Genomic DNA, 12,003 nt, shown 5'->3' with positions numbered 1-12,003 from the left:
AAAAAAAAAATAGAGATGCAATAATCAAAAGAATTCAGAAATTTTATACTGAACTCTATGAAGATAAGGACCGAGACATCCAAGAATCAATTATGGATAACTCGAGTGAGAAAGAGTATGATACCCCTGAGATCTTACAAGGTGAAGTGGAAATGGTACCGCAGGAAACAAAGAATGGAAAGGCCCCAGGAGAAGATGGAATTATTGTAGACTTCTTAAAACTGGGAAGAAGCCCTGTCATCAAACAGCTGACTAAACTCTTTAATAAATGTCTAAAACAGAGAAAAATTCCAAAAAATTGGAACAATTCACTTCTAATATTAATTTTTAAAAAGGGCAATAAGGAAGTAATTAAAAACTACAGACCTATAAAGCCTACTTCCCCACCATATATAAAGTCGTCACAAAAATTATACATAATACAATAAAATCTAAACTTGAGGGAATGCAATCCTGTGAACAAGCTGGATTTAAGAAGAATTACAATACTTTGGACCATATTCACACATTAAGACAGCTCATTGAAAAATCAATTGAATACAATAAACCCTTATTTTTGGCCTATATAGACTACAAAAAAAAAGCATTTGATTCAGTTTAAACATCTGCAACACTAAAAGCTTTTGAAACCCAGGGAACTGAGAAACTATATATTGAAACACTAAAACATATTTACAATAATGCAACTTCTGTAATTTAATTATATAAAAACTGTGAAAAATTTCCAGTACAAAAAGGCATCTGGCAAGGTAATACTATATCTCCCAAACTATTTACAGCTGCATTAGAAGAGTGTTTAGAAGCCTTGATTGGGAAACAAAAGGAATAAACATAAATGGAGAAAGGCTGCATCATCTGAAATTTGCAGATGATGTTGTCCTAATAGCAGATATCTTGAAGATTTGGAAGAAAGGCTAAATCAGCTAAATGCAGCCTCCAGATTAATTGGATTAAAAATTATTATTATTATTACGTGACACCTCCAGAGAGTCCAAAATAAATAGAAAAAAAAAGAAATATAATGATGAATAAATGCATAAACCAAAGAACTGTCAAAATAGAAAACCCATGAAATAGAACAAGTTACCTCATATGTATATTTGGGCCAATTGTTATCCTTTGAGGATTGCCAAAGAAAAGAGATTGAAAGAAGAATTCACCTTGGATGGATGGCTTATGGGAAAATGAGAGACATATTCAGAAGTGACATCCCTATGAGTCTAAAAATGAAAGCTTTCGCCCAGTGCATACTTCCTGTCCTAACATACTGGGGAGAAACATGGACTTTAACAGAAGCCCTAAACAAAAAGCTGAGAACAACACAACATCATGGAGAGAAGTATGCTAAAAATAACATTATGAGATAGGAAGACAAATACTTGGATAAGATCTCAAACAGGTGTCACGGATATTGTAAAATAAATTAAACAGGCTAAGTGGAGATGGGCTGGCCATATTGCCAGATGCGATGACGAGAGATGGACTAGAAAAACAACAGCATGGAGACCAATGGATGGAGCAAGACAAAGAGAAAGACCAAGAAGAAATTGGAGGGATGAACTGGAATGAATTGCAGGAGTGAGATGGATGGGAGAGACAGAAAACTGAGTGGTCTGGAAAACCATGGGGGAGACTTTCGTCCAGCAGTGGACATAACCAAAAGGTTGAAAAAGAAGAAATGAATGTGTTCTGTTCTAGTTAGCTTAGTTGCAAAGTGAAAACAGGCTGACTGTCTATCATCAGTGGAATAATTAAAGTAGAGAAAATTATAAGAAAATTACTGCTGTATTTTGTTTCCTCCATTATATTCATAAGTAGAAATGAACAGAAGTAGGTATAATAATTTTAATAAATAAATAAATACTTACTGAAAGCATAAATTAATACTGCATCTGGAACCCAATGACCAATGAAAGCTAACAAGCCCAATAGTGCACAGACAACTGTGGTGAACTATAATTAAAAATTAATTAAAAAAATTAACAGTTATTTTAAACAATAAATTTATTATAATTAAAGAATGAATAGATATTATTATTATGATTAACTTTCATGGAGGCAAGTGACAATGCAGAAGGTCTCAATCATCCACGATATATCTCTCACATTACATTTTGTAATAATTTATTATTATTAATATCAGATCTCCATGGAGTTAAAGAATTCAATCGTGAGATGTCGATATTCTCTCTCATGTATAAAGATTATCAAACTGTGCCTTAAACCCATTCACAGTTTCTGAACTCTCATCATGCTTTCAGCCAATGCATTTCACTCGCCAATCACTCTCCATGAAAAAAAAAACTGCTTCTCACTCTCCTGCTCATACTCTCCTTATGCAGCTTCCAAGTAAGGTCTCTTGTTCTACCCTTGTATCCCTTTACTCTGTTAAAAATCTGCTCTACATTAAGCTAGTAACAACTCCTCACCCAAGTTATATGCCTCAATCATATTCCCTCTCCTTTTATTCACAAGGCTCTGCAAGCAGCATTCCCTTGATCTCTCTCTCTCCTTGTATCTGACACTGACTTGTGAACCTTCCAGGATCCTTCCCAATACATCCTCATCCCCCTTAAAAACCAGGTGACCAAACCTGTACACAGCAGTCCATATGGGGCCTGATCAAAACTTTATACAAGGGAACCATAACTTCTTTGCTTCTGCATGTTTTCATCATTATTGCCATAATCTGTTGTGATGATCTTACAATTTTAGCAATGTGATCCCTAAAATTGAAGTCTGTCCATCATCACTCCCTGATCTCTCTCGCCTCCTTTAAATTTTCTCCATTAATTGCATACTCTGCATCTCAACCTTGCTACCAAATTTCAAGACCTTGGACTTGCAACATTAAACTGATAGCTCTGCTCACATAATCTAATGAGATTCTTCTGCAAGGCCACATGTGTTCTACTTATCATAGTTCTTCCTAACTTTGCATCACTGGCAAACAAACAGCTGTATATCTTCAGTTAAGCCAGTCCCAAAGTCATTAACATATAACTTCAACCATAATGGTTGCAAAACAGATCCCTGGAGCACTCCACTAGTGACCTTCTCTTTTGGGATACCACACCTCCATAAACAACCTGCTGATACCTATCTGACAGTCAATCAGTTATCCAACTCACTAGCCTGTTATCTAATTCGATTTGTTTCAATTTAGCTTCCAGCTTATCATGTGGCAGTCTATCAAAGGCCTTGAAAAATCAAACTTCACCACTGTATATACATCTCCCTTATCCAGTGAATTTGCCACCATGTTATAATACATAAGCAGATTGCTAAAGCATCACCTCTCCTTAACAAATCCATGTTGACCATCATTAAAAATACTACTGTTATCAACCCATTTCTGAATCCTAATCCTCACCAATCTTTCTAACACCTTAACAACAACAAATTCCTCTCCTGTAATTTGCATTTACTCAACTTCTCCACAGCCAGATTGCTGATATGCCCCAACAACCTATTTTGGGAATCCCACCCCCCTTCTAAAGTTTCCTGAAATTCTGGATTAAGCTCACATGCAATACGCCAGGTGTATCCTGACTGAAGCCTTTGTACATATAGCCACATTCCTCATCTGCACTCATAGTGTTATCCTTATAATAGCAAAAATATGTACACAGTCTTTAGGATGTATGCATGTGCTTCTTAAACTTCAGGTCTCTGGTAACTCTTATCTCCAGACCATGAATCTCATCCACTTCCTGGAACATGATTTTATTCTACTAATACAGTATACAGCATTACACTTCTGCACACCAATGTGTACAAAAACTTGCACTTATTCACATTAAAATATTAAACCCCACTCATCTTCCCAAATTAAAAAGCCTATTTAAATTTTACTGAGGTACTTGACATTAGCATCACTCCTATAACTAATCCCAGCTTTGTAAATCAGTTGAATATCCCAAGTTAAACAACATAAAATATTATTAAAAAATAAGTTGAACAGTAGTAGCTTAAGAACAGAACCTTGAGGCTCACAACTGGTTATTTCCTTTTCTGGTATATTTCAGATAATCTGTTAAATACCTTCAAAAAGTCCAAAAATATTATGTTATATGAGTCTCTCAGGGAGACTCATATAACATGCATCAGCAACAATCTCTCTACAGGGAGAGAGACTATTGCTAATGCAAGACATTTACAAACCCATGATGACTGTTATGTTGAACAGTATAGTACTTATTCTGTTCTATTCTGTTTGTAACATCACAATCATCATCATCATCATTATTATTATTATTACGGGTATCTCCATGGAGTCGGTAGACTCATCGCAGGAGACCCAAACTAGCAAAACAATATCTGTCATATCTCTTCTTGAATTCATTTGCAGACGAAGAGCTCACAACTAAGTCAGGCAATGAATTCCACTCATTCACCACCCTCCAGGCAAAAAACCTTGTTCTGACACCCTTGTTAACCACACTCTTCATTAATTTCCAGGGATGACCTCTTGTTCTTCCATCACTATCACACAGCTGAAACATTTCCCCTGTATCAATCCTATAAAACCTTTCAGTAATTTAAATGTTTCTATCATATCCCCTCTTCTCTGCCTATCAACCAATCTCTGCAATCCACAAGCTCTCAATCTATCAGGTAGGGAGCATTTTTTACATTTACATCACTCACCAACTTGGTCACTCTTCTCTGAACCCTCTCCACAGCCTCCTCATCTCCAAGGAATCCAGGTGACCAGACGTGAGCACAGTAATCCAAATGTGTAAGTATCAACGCTTTATAAAGGGGAATAATAACCTCTTTATCTCTGGATGTAAGTGTGTTCCTCAACAACCAAGTAATCCTATGTGCAATCTTGGACACCTTAGCAATGTGTCCCCTGAACTTCATCTCCCTATCTACCAACACCCCTAAGTCCCTAGCCTCATCAATCTCTTGGAGTACTGTTCCATCAATGTAGTACACAGCTGGTAATCTTTTAATCCCAAAATGCATGACTTTACACTTTTCCACAGTGAACTGACATCCATTACCTTTTGCCCATTCTACCAGCTTATTTAAATCATCCTGCAAACTTTCAACATCAGCTTGATTTTTTATTGCGCTACCCAACTTTGCATCATCAGCAAACAACTGAATATCTCCCTTTAAGCCATTTCCTATATCATTTATATACAAATTAAACAACAATGGCCCAAGCACAGAGCCCTGAGGCACACCACTGGTCACCTGCCTTATCCTGGACTCGGCTCCTCCATACACCACCTTCTGGTATCTCTCCCTGAGCCATTCTCCTATCCATATCACCAATTTAGTATCCATTCCCATCTGCTCTAATTCGCGTAACAGTGTTCCATGGGGTATCCTGTCAAAAGCCTTAGCAAAATCCAGAAGTACCACTGTGTAGCCAGTTCCTTTGTCCAACTCAGATGTCATTCTATTATGAAAAGCTAATAGATTGCTAAGGCAGGATCTACCTTTAACAAAACCATGTTGGCCTCTATAGAATATCATATCCTGATCCACCCATTCTTGAATTTTGTCTTTAACTAACTTTTCCAATACTTTTACCACTACTCCTGAGATGGTGATTGGTCTGTAATTAACTACCACAGTTTTAGAGCCACCCTTATGCAAAGGAACCACTTTGCCTAACTTCCACTCCCTAGGGACCATCCCAGAGTTCAAACTTAAATTAAATATCCAAGTAAGAGGGGTAGACAATTCATTTGCAGGTTCATGCAACACCCGAGCTGATATTCCATCTAAGCCTACAGCAGTGTTTGCATTTAAATTTTGCAATATATTAAATACCTCTGATTCTTTAGCTTCAATTCTCACATTAGTTATTGCTACAGGTACAGAGATATCCTCACTTGGGTGATAGACTTTTGAAAAGTGATCACTCAGTAACTCGACTATTACATCTGATTTTATCACCTCAATACCATCAGCACCCACTAAAGTTAACCTTCCAAAGTCATTCTTCCTCTTACTTGCTACATAGTGGAAGAACGTTTTGGGATTACCCTTGATCTCTTTGGCTAAGGTCTTCTCATCATCAATTCATATCAGGAATTGATGATGAGAAGATAATAATCTTATCTTGTAATATCCACAGGGATATACAAGATTATTATGATAGCACTACATGAAAAGCTTACAACATTACAAACTTCCTATCAACAATTTTCCTCCAAATTAATCTATTATCTGCTAGGAGTCTAATATTGTCAGTTTTTATATTTCAGTTTCCTAAGGCTTACTTTTTGAGTTGGATATTTTCTAGTTGGATTGATACTTACTGTATCAATCCAACCAGATCCTGGTCTTCCTTTGAGACTTTTTTCAGCCATTCTGGCAACAAATACTTGTTTACTTAACCTTTCCTCTCCCATTCTGTTTAAGTGACCATACCCAAAATTAGCTCTGCACATTGTTAGCCCTGACTGCTATCAATGTCAAATTCTGTTCTATCCTGATTTTCAATATGATTCTATTGTTGATAACATGCGATCACTCCACTAATCTTTCTTGGAATTGTCATATTTGTAATCGCCAGTCTTCAATCAAGTGTTTTATTTCTAACTTAGCTCTCTGATCCAGATGTTAAAATGGTTTGAACATTGTCTTATAAACAGCTTGTTCAGTGTTTTAACTAACTTCTTCTTCTTCAACCTTTGGGTTCTGTCCACTGCTGGACGAAGGTCTCCCCCATGGTTTTCCAGACCACTCGGTTCTCTGCCTCTCCCATCCATCTCACTCCTGCAAATTTATTTAGTTGATTTCCTACCATACCAGCTACGTTAATTCTATTGTCTATTTCCACATTTTATTGGCTATCTTCACTAAACAAAATTGAATTCTAAATAGCTGAAATGTTTTACACATTCTACAGGTTTTCCATTCAGGATGCTGTTAATTTTTCAATGTTCCTGCCTATTTTCATACTTTTTGCCTTTTTATTGCGAATTTTCATATAAAATGTAATTATTCAATTTAGTTAGGGAATCCTGGAGACTTGCATGAGATTTATTTAGGACTATAATATCATCTTAGGAGTAAAGGGTTGAGATTAACATCTCAAATTCTGATATCAGGTTTAAAGCTGCTTTCCTTTGTAATGTGATCAATATAACTATGATGAATAACAGAGGAGATAATTTCCACTGTTATTCATCATCTTGACTTACAAATCAAATATAGACTATATATCTCAATGCAATGTCCCATTTACCCCATATAATTGTAACATTTTGACCAGCTTTTCTCTTGACACATGCCTGTTACAGGCATACAAAACTTAAATACAGATCCTTGTTATATTCCCATAACCATTTAACTACAATGGTACCTTGGTTTGCGAGCATAATTCATTCCGGAAACATGCTTGTAATCCAAAGCACTCGTATATCAAAGCGAATTTCCTCATAAGAAATAATGGACACTCAGATGATTCGTTCCAAAACTCAGAAATATTCATATAAAAATGATTAATACAAAATACGTATGCCTTCGTATACCTTTTTATATTTTTATTATTTAAATGTAATATACATAAAGTAATCGAATTTATTAATTACATTACAATTACATATTACAGTAATTGTATTGGGTAGGACGACTTTCATTGTCACTAACGGAATCTCTGCTATCTGTTGACTCTTTTTCTTTTTGTGCGACTTTATCAAGGAACCTATCCAATGACACTTGCTTTTGCCTCCTTTTGAGGATTTCACGGAAATATGACATTGCATTGTCATTAAACAGATTCATCGCTCGCACTGCCACAGCCTTACTTGGGTGGTGCTTTTCTACAAAATTTGGCACTATTACCCCACATTTTACATACCTCCCGTAATCTAATTTGAAGAGAGGCATGTCTCCATCTTTTTCTCCTCCTCCTCAGACGAGATCGCCTCCATAACCTCTTGCTGTTGCTCGCGATGCAGATCCATCAGTTCGTCGGTGGTAAACTCCTGGGCATGTTCCTCCACCAGCTCTTGAATGTCGTCCTCATTCACCTCCAGTCCCATGGTCTTCCCCAAGGACATAATTTCATCGACAATTGGCAGCTCCTGTTCATGAGCAAACCCCTCGACGCAATCAGACCACAGTTTTCTCCAAGCAGAATTAAGGGTTCTCTTGGTGACCCCATCCCAGGCTTTATCGATGATCTTGACGCAGTTTACGATGTGGAAATGATTTTTCCAAAACTCTCGGAGGGTAAGGTTAGTTCCTTTGGTCACCTCGAAGCATCGCTGAAATATTGCCTTGGTGTAAAGCTTTTTGAAGTTCAAAATGACCTGCTGATCCATGGGCTGGAGTAATGGAGTAGTGTTGGTAGGAAGGAACTTGACCTTAATGAACTCAAATTCTTCCAGTAAGTCGTCCTCAAGCCCTAGAGGATGAGCAGGAGCATTATCCATAACCAGCAAGACTTTGAGTGGCAATTTTTTTTCTAAAAGGTATTTCTTCACTGCAGGACCGAAGACCTCGTTAATCCACTCAACGAACAAGATACAAGTGACCCAAGCCTTGCTGTTAGACCTACACATAATGTTTAACTGGCTCTTCAGCACCTTGCATTTCTTGAATGCTCGTGGATTCTCAGAATGATACACGAGCAGGGGCTTGACTTTGAAATCACCACTTGCATTAGCACACAGCAAGGGGGTGAGACAGTCGTTCATGGGCTTGTGACTGAGCATTGCATTCTCTTCTGTTGTAATGTAGGTCCTCTTTGGCATCTTTTTCCAAAAAACCCCTGTCTCATCGCAATTAAAAACTTGCTGTGGCAGGTAACATTTGGAAACCATGAGCTTCTGGAACTCGGCAACGAACACCTCAGCTGCCTTTGCTTCCGAACTCGCAGCCTCTCCGTACCTCACAACACTATGAATGCCACTTCTCCTCTTAAAGTTATCAAACTATCCCCTGCTCGCCTTGACGCCTTCTTCGTTTTCTGTAGACATACCTGGCAGTTTACTTACAAGGTTGACATACAAGGCCTTTTCCTTTGTCTTCTCACAGATCAAGTTCTCGGTCACAGTATCACCTGCTAGTTGCTTCTCGTTTATCCACACCAAAAGCAACTTTTCTACATCTTCCAGAATACGTGGCCGTTGCTTTGATACTCTCGTGACTCCTTTTGCTACATCTAGCCCCCTTAGTTCTTCTTTAATATTGTGCAAATTGTTGACGTAGACTTCTTATAAAATCTTGCGATGGCGGCCACTTGCATACCTTGTTTGTGCTTCCTCATGATTTCCTTCTTAACTTCCACCGTAATCATCTCCTTCTTCTTAATGCCTTCCTTTTCAAATAGGAAGTTATTACCTATTTCAAATCCTCTGTGTCCTGATTTCAATGATTCTAATCAATTTCAATCATTTTATATATACAAACATAAAATCTCTAATTCTCAGAAATGATTTGTTTTGCAACACCTATTCTGGAAATAAGAAAAATATACATTATGACTTAATATTAATTTAAACTGTCCTATTGAAATCAAAATTAAAACAGCTTGAGAAAGTTTAGTAATGATTCCAAATAACAAATTTTATCATCACTGAATATCCACCACGGGGAAAAAAAAAACTTTAAGTTTTTTTTTTTTTACCTAACTTGCTAACTTGCTAACTTGCTTTTAACTAAAGCAAGTTAGGTAATTTCCTTAAATTAAAATGCTAAAAAACTTAATTTTTACAAGACCTTCACTGTCTGACACTACCCACAAAGCAATGTGGTGTCAGGCTGTTTGCATGAGGATGATTGGTTCATTAAGTTCTAATGTGCTAAGCATGACTTAGGTTTAAAAAAGATTGCTATGTGCCTAAGTGATGGGACTTTACTGAATTCTTGGCTTATTCAGTTCTAATGTGCTATACATTCTCAATTCTTTTGTGGGTGGGACTGATATGAAAAATAAGCAACTTTAAAAATAAAAATAAATGTTCATAACAAACATAACACATAAAGGAAGGGAAAGGATAAAACTTACCATGCCATGATGACACTGTCTAAGCTTCCACAAGTCTTTACACCAGATATGCACTTTCCTCTGGAGACCAATCACTACAGCAAAACAGTCATCAAGTTGCAAACTACTGTCCTCTTGAGAATACATGGAAACTTGTCTGCATGAATAACAATAACACACAGAGAAGACAAGGAATAGTTAGTTAAAATGGGGGGGGGGGAAAGAAAGTGAGAATTTTTATTTTTTTATTTTTTTTTATAAATAAAAAAAAAGTGTGGTGTGGACTAGTGGTGGCCAGTGAAAATTTTAAGTGGGGGTACTGCATATACAAAATAAGAAAAATAATTCATTTTTTCCTAATCGGTAACCAAAGTTAGTTTATTATCAATTTATTAAAAAGTAAATTTACATATTAAAAAATTTGCTTTATTAAAAATATTATTTGAAAATAAAATCCATTCTTCTATTTTTGCCTTGACAAAATTTGCAACCACAAAGCCATTTAATTTTTTGATACCACTCATTGTTAAAAGACCTTATGTATTTTTTATAATAAATTTAGTTTAATCCTTTATCCAAGTGTGAGCAAACAAAGTTGCACCTGGAAGTATCTTCAGGACTGGGGTAAGGTGGTGCAACACCAGAAAACTCCTTGCAAAGGTGGAGCAAGCTACTAACACTCCTATCTCAGCATCTCCCATAATGCAAAACACATCTCCTTGCGGATATGTCTGATGTTATGCATTAAGGGAAGGGCCACTACCCAGACTAGTTTCGACCTTTATTGAGGTCTCTTCAGTGGGAGCCAGGCCCAAGTGGAGATACCAGCCAGAAGCATTAACAAGGTCATCTCTACCTATAGGAGTTGCCAAATGGTGTGCCACCTTTTTAATAAATTACTCTGGATTTAGAGAAAGATGAAAGTTTATTTTTCACTTGGTTAGAATATAATAAATTTTGCTCACACTTGGATAAAGGATTAAACTAAATTTATTATATTCTAACCTTATGTATTTTTTATTTTTACCTATTCCTTCCTGACTAATATCTGGAGTAGGAAGACCTTTATTTTTTATTTCTATTTTTTCATGTAATGATAATTGATGATAATTGAGAAAATATAATTCTTTTCATATTTTCAACAGTGGTACTCATCATAATTCAGCCTTGTATCTCACCCTCACCACAAACACACACCAATAATAAAAGTTTCGTATCTCACAGAAATAACGTGCGCAAGCATACAATTCATCTGTAGTGACACTGCTCAAAGAGCAGTATCGGATTCACTTGTTATGTGCAGTGACAAGTGCAAAGGAATATAGGCGAGTCTAGCCGCAACTGACCAAATGTGATATTTCCAACACTGCATTAGATCACAGTGCATTTGTTTCGTAATCTAAAGTTAATCGAACAATTCCAATTATTAACTATTCAATCAATGTCAAAACATAAGCATAACCTTTAACATGTTGTATTGCATTTATATAATGTTGTAAGCATTGTAATTATTTATAAACATAAACAAAATTTAATTTTTTCGTTTTTTCCCTTCGGGATGCTGCAGTGTCGCAGTGCTTATGTACAAACCACCACAGGTGTGGAACCAATAATACAGTATTCGTAAAGTATACCAGTGTTTTAAGGATAACAGAACCATGCAGCAAATACCACACAATCTACACTAGCCAAGCTTAAAGGATTTAAGCTTAGCTGTGTTGAGGGACTGTTCTCTTATTCCATACAGAAACTGGCTAAAACACAGAATGGTGGATCTATTACAGTTCCCATCTAGCTGTTTGTATATTTTTTTCTACATGTAAAATAATCCTTACATAGTTACTCTCACATGGGACAAATTTAATACCATTAGTATTTATTCATCATCATGCTTATCAATTGCATGATCATGAATGTACCATCATTATGCAAATCTAAGTGGCCTGTTCCGGGCCTTAGAAGTCATCATTGAATCTCTTTAGAGGACATCCTGGTTTTCTTTTTCCTAGTGGTTTGTAATTTAAGCCTTGTTTTGGTAA

The 12,003-nt window shown here is 36.4% G+C and overlaps 1 protein-coding gene across 1 annotated transcript in view; it reads right to left on the bottom strand.

Moving 5' to 3' along the window:
- Positions 1–12,003, bottom strand: part of LOC150100145 (uncharacterized) — a 192,644-nt gene that overhangs the window by 78,705 nt on the left and 101,936 nt on the right. The window contains exons 4-5 of the mRNA XM_090403073.1: positions 9,986–10,121; positions 1,869–1,953 (exon numbers count right to left, since the gene is read on the bottom strand). Of these exons, the coding sequence (XP_090259199.1) occupies positions 1,869–1,953; positions 9,986–10,121 (221 nt within the window). The remainder of the gene's footprint in view (positions 1–1,868; positions 1,954–9,985; positions 10,122–12,003) is intronic.

The sequence above is a fragment of the Typopeltis vanoorti genome, chromosome 13 (assembly GCF_054136105.1).
Source record: "Typopeltis vanoorti isolate ZY-2024b chromosome 13, IOZ_Tvanoo_1.0, whole genome shotgun sequence".
NCBI lineage: Eukaryota > Metazoa > Arthropoda > Arachnida > Uropygi > Thelyphonidae > Typopeltis > Typopeltis vanoorti.
Note: the sequence above shows the minus strand (reverse complement) of the source record. Positions and strands in the feature narration are given on the sequence as shown.